Source organism: Eublepharis macularius, chromosome 6 (genome assembly GCF_028583425.1).
Source record: "Eublepharis macularius isolate TG4126 chromosome 6, MPM_Emac_v1.0, whole genome shotgun sequence".
Lineage (NCBI taxonomy): Eukaryota > Metazoa > Chordata > Lepidosauria > Squamata > Eublepharidae > Eublepharis > Eublepharis macularius.
This window is the reverse complement of record NC_072795.1, coordinates 54,434,049-54,443,968: the sequence shown is the minus strand read 5'-3', so window position 1 is coordinate 54,443,968 and position 9,920 is coordinate 54,434,049. Positions and strand designations below refer to the sequence as shown.

General features: G+C 40.8%; 1 protein-coding gene across 1 annotated transcript in view; it reads right to left on the bottom strand.

Annotated features, from left to right (window-relative positions):
• Nucleotides 1-232: 232 nt before the first annotated feature.
• Nucleotides 233-9,920, bottom strand: part of FARP2 (FERM, ARH/RhoGEF and pleckstrin domain protein 2) — a 90,480-nt gene continuing 80,792 nt past the window's right edge. The window contains exons 19-26 of the mRNA XM_054982263.1: nucleotides 9,708-9,776; nucleotides 7,802-7,891; nucleotides 7,058-7,140; nucleotides 6,313-6,431; nucleotides 5,477-5,640; nucleotides 2,715-2,822; nucleotides 2,123-2,274; nucleotides 233-1,537 (exon numbers count right to left, since the gene is read on the bottom strand). Coding sequence (XP_054838238.1) covers nucleotides 1,447-1,537; nucleotides 2,123-2,274; nucleotides 2,715-2,822; nucleotides 5,477-5,640; nucleotides 6,313-6,431; nucleotides 7,058-7,140; nucleotides 7,802-7,891; nucleotides 9,708-9,776 — 876 coding nt within the window. The 3' untranslated portion in view covers nucleotides 233-1,446. The remainder of the gene's footprint in view (nucleotides 1,538-2,122; nucleotides 2,275-2,714; nucleotides 2,823-5,476; nucleotides 5,641-6,312; nucleotides 6,432-7,057; nucleotides 7,141-7,801; nucleotides 7,892-9,707; nucleotides 9,777-9,920) is intronic.

Genomic DNA, 9,920 nt, shown 5'->3' with positions numbered 1-9,920 from the left:
TTTGGTGCAAGTGGAAATTGAACAAGAATACCATGTCCTGATCACTTCAGGTGGCTGAGACAAATAAGAAAAGTATTACCAGAATTTTGGGACTAAGGTAAGCTACGCACATATCTAAACGAGTGACAAAGATGTGGATCCTTGGGAGATAGTAGAAATCTCTGATGCTTTTCATACTCTCAGCCCCTCAATAGATTTGTCAAGGTGATGACAAAGTACTAGTGCAGCACAGTTAAATCTACAATAGTTTATTTTCAAAAACAGCTACTAATAAATAAAAAAATACATAACTTATGTAGCATAATGGCCATTATAGTAAAGACCAAATATTTAGCACATTGCAGGTTTCAGTAAAAATATCAAAACAGGATGAAATCTTCCCTTTCCCCTAATTAATAACTTTTCCCATCCACCTACCTAAGCTTGACCTATCTGTAACCAATTTTTGGTTTAGTTTCATAACTAGCACCTGAATTTTCCCACAGCTTGTATCATTTTATCTCATATGCCAAAATGTAATTTATGCAATTATTTTTAAAACTTACACAGTCTTCCTTTAAAGAACCATCACATTGCTTTTAATATATATCGTGACATAAAGCTGTTGAAAGTAATCCGTTTTTAAATCACTGCTATGCAAGGGACATTGATCCATGCAATAGAAGCAGCTGAAAAGCCCTTTGGACAAGGCAGGCTTCATGTTCAAACAATGTATGAGCTCCACCTACATGACCAGAATAGCTGCATTTTGGTAGCTGAAGAAGGAAGCTTATGCCCTGAAAATCTTGTTGGTCTCTAAGGTGCTACTGGACTCAAATCGAAGCTGCAACAGTGGCAACAATGTGAACGTATTTTATGAAGGCCATGCATCAGAATGATTTCTTGACACAGCAAAAATGTCCGTCACACCTCTTTCGTTCCACTCCTCTACCCAGACAAAAGTAATGCCCGCTTGAGGAAAATTAAGGGTGAAGTTGATACCTGACACTTTCCTGATGCACTCCAGATTTCTACAGTGATCTGAACTCCTAAATGAATGTCAACACAGAGCAGCTTTTGAGGCATGTGCGGAGTAGCATATTGTACAATTACTGCTGAGTATTAAGAAGAGTTTTTGGACACCACTAAAAAGCCAGAGAACTTAAGATCAGGAAAATGTCAGGAAACATCAACAGCTGCTATTTGTGTACGTTTAAAAAAAGAAAGATGCACCGCTTGGAAAATCCAGCAGCTGCCATTTGTTCACAGACTGCACCATTGCCACATTCCTTGCCCTTCCATTAGATATGGTTGCTTTCCGCACTACCACAAATTCATCACCTTGTACCAGGTGGCTAACTTTGTCACTGTAGGTAATTTTTTTTTTTACTACTGTTGAACTCAACCCCCTGCCCTCTTTCTTATGAGATGCAATTAACTATCATCTGAGCTCTAGCTCTGCTCCTTTCAGTTTATGGTCTTTTCCTTTTCATCCTTTGGGATGTATAGGCTGGATCTCCCAGGAGAACTTGTAGCTCTTTTTATTACTTCCATCCACCTAAAAAGAAAGGACAGAACATCAACACTCAAAGACATAATTCTTTTAATTTGCTGTAGCTGGTTTTCATTAACCATATTCTCATTTCCCTTTACTGAAACTTTCTGTAAGATTATGCACACTTGCTAACTCTTAAAACCCACCTCACTGTACACTACAACTTCCCACTAATCATCTGATGGTTTTGGCAGAGATCTTTGCACTACTACTGGGTTACTTCCTATTGGGCGGGGAGGGGGTGCAGCTAAGGGAAACACTACACCCTCCTTTCCACTGTCTCACTAGATCAGTTTAAAGAAGAGCATTAGATCATGGTGGAACTATCACACAAGGGTCACTTTTTAATTCCTCCAAGTTTTCATTTTACCACACCCTGTGTCTCAGCTCTCAACAATGAATGGAGGAGCTTTTATTTTAAAAAACTTTTCAGCCTGCAAGAGAGAAAAATAAACAGGACACTTCCTCTCTGAATTGTAGAGGTTTCCTCACTGGTTAAGAAGACAGTGAGCAGAAGCAATCCTGAGAACATGTCTTAGGACAACCAAATCATTTTGAAAAGTACAAAGGTGAGAAAATGGCGGTTACCTCTCAAAGGTGTACTTGCTTTCAGCCCTAAAGAAATACACATGGGATTTGAACTGCAGCTTGAAGACATAATCCTTCTGAATGCCATCTGCCTCTACCGGGACACCAATTGTATAACCAAGCAGTGGTAAACTGGCCAGTGGGTAATCATCCTGGGGGGAAAAGCCAGATTGTTAGTCTTATATTTTCAGCTGTCATGTAACTTCCAGTCAGAAAAAACATATGTTCTATTTATGCTAGTGGGATATGCTAATTAAAGCTGTATTTGGAAAGCCGTATTCCTTATCAGGGCTGGCCCACTATTCATTATTGGCTCTTTCTCCCAATTAGAGGTCTTTAAATGAACACCAAATGACAGAAGACTTGCTGTTAGTGCTATGCTCATGATTAGATTGTGGTGGCCTGGGACTGGAGAGAAACCTTAAGGTGAAGTGAAAATTACACCTGCTGTTTCTAGTCTGCTCTGGTGGTGTAAAAGACTCTTGTGTAAATTAATGGTGGAAGTTCGGAACTAGCACATATACACAGAACACACTGAGGTATTTCTATGCATGTATAATTCCACCCCAAAGCAATGCTAAATCCCTCTCACCTGGTGAGTTTTGTAGAAGAAAAGGCAGAAGTTTGTAAAGACAACCCAGAGCTTCTGCCAACCATTACTATTTTTGAATTTTCTCAGCAGATATCCTGATAGTTGGTTCTATATGCAAAGGGATAAAAACACACATTTTGAGATCACTTCATACTTCTAAACAGAACAAAATGTGCTACTGGTATTGCAGGTTTTTAAAAGAATTTAGAAAAGCCAAAGTGAGTAACATCATGTAGGACTCAAAGTTATAAGTGTTTTCTGCATGACCAAATTGTTTTTGTGCAGTAACACACTCATTGTTTTACTGTGATGGAGATACTGTTTTTCCAAAATTCAAAGTGCAATATTTTATAACTTTCAGAATGTTGCATTTCCTCCAAACACTACATCACAGGCACTTTCTGAATCTTCCCTGTATTGCAGTTAATGACTAACAATACAACTTTGTCTCCAGTAACTCTATCATTTTAAACTACCCCCCCCCCCCGGCAAAAAAAAAAAATCTTTGGTGACTTTGTGCTTAGCCCTATGAAAGACAAGTCTGGAATTCTCATGTAGTCTTTTGTTTTAAAAAATATCAGAGACCAACACAGCACTATCCCCCACCCCATTTTAATTTGTTTTATGTTATAGTCTTTTCAGATGCTATACTCATTTCTCTTAGATTCAGAGTTCACATCCATCCACATTTTAAAAACAAAGAGGGAGTAAGGTGGGAGAAAGAGGAACAGCTATAAATTCCACCCAGCCACAGCATGACTCCCTTCCCCATCCAAATCCATTAAGTACAGATAGAATATTTCACTATTTCCACTAGATCAAGCGTTGTAGGCTGTTACTGCTGAGAAAGAGAAATATTTTGGGTATCCCAGTTATTCGTGCATTCCTCTAATCATCTGCTTTTACTTTAGTCACCTCCCCCCCACCCTGCTAAAGGCTCATCTTTCCCATGCAATTATGCCCCTATAGCTTACAGACCAACTATCTGTAGCACTACTTTAAATGTTAACTCAGGTAGACTAGCAGTTGTCCCTTTGTTTTCTGTTTGCCTCCTAGTTCCAACAACGTTCTTAAGCAATACACAAACTCTCAAGGTTGGTTAGAGACAATACAGCTGAAAGAAAGAAAAGTACAAAGTAAAAGAATAAGGAAGAGGCCAGGATCTGCAGAGTAAGCAGCAGTCATACCAACCATATTTAAGTCAAAGCACTGATAAACTGAAACCAGAGTGGAACAAAGCAAACTCCACTGGAAAAAACTATTCACTGTGACCAAATCTAAAACATAAGAGAATGTGAATTCAGATTTGCATATGATAAACCATAGGGACTAATTGGGCAGATTTTGGCAACAGACTTCAAAAGTTCCTAAGAAGGCCGATCAGATCCTCAACATAGTTCACACTATCCCAGTATTTAATAGCTGTAACAGAGATGGAACAGATAAGATCTGTGCAGATGATCCATCCCTCCTGTCAGTAATGTGAATGGTACAAGTAGTTTTACCTGAATCATGCACAGATAGTCAGACAAGGATAGGCTCTGGTTCCGGTACCAGCAAACATGGGTGATTGTGTTGGGCCGCTGAGTCTGGCCCAGCAAATAGCGAGGAGGAAGCTCTGGTGAAACAGCAACAGAGCAGAAAACTAAGAAGAGAGAGGGCAGAGGGCAGAAAGAAAGAAAAGGATTTAGAACAGGAAATGGTAGTACATAAAAGGTCTGTTAAAAGAAATATGAGAAAGCAAAGGGGCGTTTTAAAAATGGAAGAGATGCAAAGATGCCATTAGATTCCCCATTCAAGGTCTAAGATGACCAGTACAGGGGTTAACTGTGCTTTTGGGAGGAAAGGAAGATTAGTAACATTCACCAAAGAAAGGAAGAAAGTGTCAGTGGGCAAGATTGCAAACTTTTAGATTCCTCCAAAAGCTGTTTTCCTCCATTTTGCTTATTAGTGTGAAAAGGCAGCAGCCACAGATGTTGAGGTGATCAAGTTTATTACCCTCACACATAAACAGTGTAGAGAAACCAGAATGTACTGCTGTATTTTTTTAAAGCACTTCTACCTCTTTTAGAAATCAGACAAGTGAGAAAATGCAATTTTACAAAAGTGATGCTTAAGATTGCTTCAATAGCAGATACCTTTGTATATCCCTACTGAGAGGTGCCTATTCAATAGTTCAAGCCATAAAAATGAAGACACAGATGTTCAGGTCAGTGTATTGTGCCTTAAAATTCTTCTCCCAATTATCCCAACGTTGTTTAAAGATCAAACCTAAAAGCTGAGTCAAGGCACATTAAGATCTTGAGCCCCAGAACATGCAGAGTTACATTCTCCAAGTGAGAGTATGTAAAGGCTGTCCTTAAGCATAGATCACCTCTTTCAAGCAACCCTGTCCTGGAACACTACAAAAGAGCAGGGCATCATTTTCATCTGGGCTCTGACAGTCCAAACATCACAGGATGGAAGAACAAGTGACAGCAAGAGAGACAGTATCCTGGAGGAAAATTTGGGGACTCCGGTGACAAGAGGTTGTTTTTTCCATTTTTAATCTTCTTTCCTCAAAGCACCCACTTACTGAAAACATAGAAAGAACATGCAATGGCCACACATACACATACATTCACTTGCTTTCTCTCAAGTGGCCATTGAAATTACTAAAGGCAATGGAGGGGGGACCCCACACATAAAAACAGTGCAGAGAAACCAGCAACCAAGACAAGACCGTGAAAAGTGAAAGTGGCGTGTGCTCTGCTGCTGGGTACCTCGACGGCCACACTGTGATCAGTCATGGAGACACTGGTGTTGCGGTACCAGCAGACATGCATGGTAGTGTTGGCACGGTGGTGGCTCTGCCTGTCCAGGGAGCTACGAGAAGAATGTATGTCCTCTTCGGACTCCTGTTCTAGAGAAACCTCATCAGAGGATCCTGAGGGAGGAGAAGGGAGCAAGAATTTAACAGACTGTTGTACGTGGATCATGCTAGTGCCATGGATCCCTCAAGTATGTTGGCACCTCTCGCTCAACAGAAAGAGCCAGTGTGCTTGTATGGAGTACACTGCTGCTGGCCTCCATGTCCTTCATAATCCAAATTTCTCAGAGGAGATGACCTCTCGCAGTCATTATGCAAAAAAACCCCAAAAATGTAGCTCAGAAATATTTTTGTTTGGAACCACCCCAGAGAGGCTTTGAGGGTGGAAGGGAAGATTGGTGAATGTAGTGCTCAAGGAAGAGAACTGTGGACACAAGAATGCCACAGGGTGTCTCAGAGACCATGGAGTGGAAACACTACAGGTAACAGGAGCCAGTCAGGAGAACACAGGATATAAGCATCTAGTTTCACCTAAAATACTTGTAGTTTAAAGGGATTGATGCTTTCCAATGGAAATGGTGGGAAAGGACGAACAATGCAAAATGCATTGCTTAGCTGGAGTTTTTGTATTTGCCAATCCTAACATATCTGGAGCATTAGGGAGGATATGGTTCCTTTAGCCAAAACATTTGTATACTATATGATCTACGCTATTTCTGTCCTAAGGAAGTATGCAGATTACACACCTACCCAGGATTCACAAAATACAAGTGACATGATGTTACTCACTGTTAGAACGGTTGCACATGGAGTTGTCAAGAAACAGCTCTGATTTCTCGCTGGATTTCTTGGCCATTTCAATTGCCATGTTTAGATCTTCCATCCACTTCCCCATTTCTAGACGTGTGCTAGAAAAAATAAACAGGTGAGACAGATTTATTTATTTATAGTCTGCCTTTCTCACTGAGACTCAAGATGGATTACTACTGTTAATATTAGGAACATTTCCATAAACGATGGCATAAGGTAAATAGATAAAAGTTTACAAAGACATAAGAATCAAATATAAATAAGAATCAAATATAACATAGTGGTGGTGAGGTCTCTGGTTCCTATCTCGTTAGCAGATCATTGGAGATATTTTATAAAGTCCCGCTCACAGACAAGATTTGCAGCTGAAATTACCACTCATCCATTTTTGATTCTGTACAAATTCAAGTTTACAAAGTTACAGGAGGATGGAAAGCAGCAGTATACTAATACATTGACATATTTTAGCAGCCAGGATGCAGCCTCCTGGGCATGACTTGGAATGTCTCCAGGCAGAGTGTGGGAAAAAGAGGATTAACCTCACCAGTTGCTGTTTATCACTTGCTCAGCCTGGAGCGGGGGAGGTGGTGGTAGGCATACACACATGCACAAGGAATTCAGTGTGATAGAGGTCTGTGGATCTGGACTGGAATAACTCTGCAGAGGACTGCACTATAAAAGACCAATTTTAAACCACCCCTTCCCAGACCTGTGCAATGTTTACCTTGCTGCCACTACTATGGTTTTCTGAGCTGAATAGATTGTGAAGCAATGAGGGACAGACCATTCGTTTTCACTCTCTTCCACCTGTAACAAAAAAAGTGCCTCATCACCCAGTTAGTACTGGCCCAGATTTATAATGTGAAGAAACATAAAATCAATGGCCTGACAACTGCAACAAATCCACATATCTCCTACTTAAGAAATACCAGCTAATTTGGAACTATTTTTTCCTACTGGGAAACTATTAGCTACAGTCACAGTGCCACTTTTGCAGCTGATAAGCAGAGTCTCTATTACTTACCGGAGGATCCAGTACTATTAGCTGAAAATCAAAGACAAAAAGTAAAAAAAAAAAAAGATTTCCATTAAGAAGCAAGATGAAGTGTTATGCCTTGCTATGGAAATGACATCAGTCAGCAGTGCACATCTAAGGGAGCAATCCTAACCAGGTCTACTCAGAAGCAAGTCCCATTTTACTCAATGGGGCTTACTCCCATGAAAGTGTTTGCATCATAAGTAGCCTCAGAAACAGCAACATCACAGGTTAGTCTTACTGCCCTAATACTAGGAAGTCCACTGTGCTTGGTCTTCTGACTGTCCCTCTGTAGGTGTGTGTTCCTGAGGGAAAGCTCTAGAATGACCTGGGGCATTCAAGCAGCGTCAGTATGAAAAAGGAAGCCCAGCGTAACACATGACAACCAGCGTTACTATTTTAATGCTGAGCAGCTTGGAAAGGACCACTTACTAGCATCCCATGTAGAGGAAGATACCCATGGATTTTGAACTGATTGGTGCCTGTGACTCCTTTGCCTGTATACAGCAACATATCTGAAAACTGAAAGGAGAAGGTATGGAAAAATCTGTCATAACACATTTTTCAAATTAAAATGAGCCTTGCCTTTAAGTATTTTAACCACCACCACCCCCTCAACTCAGTTCCAAACATCAAAGAAACAAGCCAGGATTTGTTCAGGACAGGTACGAACAGGGTTAATAGCAAGGCTCACATCCTCCTCCCTCTTTGCCTTGCACAATACACCAAAACTGAAGACAGCCAGCTTTTAAATTAACTCCAATTAGTTGTGACTTCCAAGCAGGGGTGCCTTAACAAAGCAAAGTAATTCCGCCCCCCAGGAACTAAGTTTCTTAGGCAAAGTTTAATGCTCATTAACAATCCTAGTTTCTAGGAAAGAAGTTAACCTGAATTTGTTGAGGCACGCATATTTGGATGTTACATCTAACTGAAGTTACTTGAACACTTCTGTCTTCAGTCACTGCATAAATTGGGAAGAGAGGAGAGAGCAAAAACACAACATACAAGGCCAGAATTTAACCAGCTTCATGCCCATCATTGATGTCTGAATTGAGGGACTGAGATCTCTTTCAAACACTGTCTCAGACACACACTGTTACCACCACTATTATCTCTTCCTTTTAAAAACTCTACCTCATTCCCATTATGTAAATCAGGAACACTTCTAAACAAAGGGGAAAAAATTATTGTGCTTTCCTTGTGCAATTTAGAGCTGCTGTAGCACAGTGGTTAAGTGGCTGGGTTGCAAATCAGCACTCTGCTTGTTTGAATCCCATTCCTGCCCTGAGCTTAGTAAGTGGCCTTGGGTAAGCCTTTCCTCTCAGCTCCAGCTCCCCAGCTGTTCTGTGGGGATTAAGTATAACACTGGGTTTGTTTACCACTCAGAGCGGGGCACAAATCTGTCTAGAAGAACGTTCTATAAGAGTAATTATTATTACAGTCTTCTCGGCTGGCAATGACCACTTTGGTCAAGGATATTTCTTGGGCCATTTTCACATGGGTTCTCTGCCCTGGGTTCAATACTGTTGAGAACCCAGTTTTTTCCTGCTTCCTCACAGTGTTGTGGTGCATTTGTGAACCCGTTTCCTTAGCTTTTCTCCAATCTTTATTAAACCTGCTTTGCTGCAAAGTTTTCTGAAAGATCACAGCAAAGCCTGGATGGCTGCAGTGTGGGCAGGAAAGTCTGGATTTTACCACCCACATGGCAGCCATTTTCCCTGACCCTCTGCCCAGGGCAGTCATTGCCTCTATCCTGCCACCAGAGGCTTTTAAAAAAAAATCAGCAACTGAATAAAACATCATTAGGTCAAAGGTAAAGGTAGTCCCCTGTGCAAGCACTGAGTCATTACTGACCCATCTGAAGACATCGCATCACGTTTTCTTGGCAGACTTTTTACGGGGTGGTTTGCCATTGCCTTTCCCAGTCATCTACACTTTACCCCCAGGAAACCGGGGACTCATTTTACTGACCGTGGAAGCATGGAAGGCTAAGTCAACCTTGAGCCGGTTAGCTGAACCCAGCCTCCGCCAGGATTGAACTCAGGTTGTGAGCAGAGCTTGGGCCGCAGTACTGCAGCTTACCACTCTGCACCACAGGGCTCTTTTTAAAACATCATTAAGACAACCTGAAACACAGATTGCTCATTCCCAACTTTCATTTTTTTAAAAAAGTCTCTAGCCCTTTTTGTTGCAGAGATATAAAAGGAAGTGTATCTCCTCGATAAAATGAGCTAGAGACTTACTTTTTAAAAAAATGAAAGCTGGGAATTCAGACAACCTCATACACAGATGGTTATTAATCAATTCTCACACAGCCTTGAACACAAATATCACTCACCAGAAAGAACATCCTCTGCTGTAAACCCTTCTTGGTGAGTTTGTATAAGCAGCCTTCCCGAATAAACTCCTGTAGAAAAATTACACAAAAAGTGAACCTGTTTTGATTACTTTTAATCTTCGGTGAAATACAGCAATTTCTATTAATTTCTACCTCAAAACTTTTAGTTTTAAAAAATGTCATGATGTAAAGGTGAAGGAGGCTATAGATGCA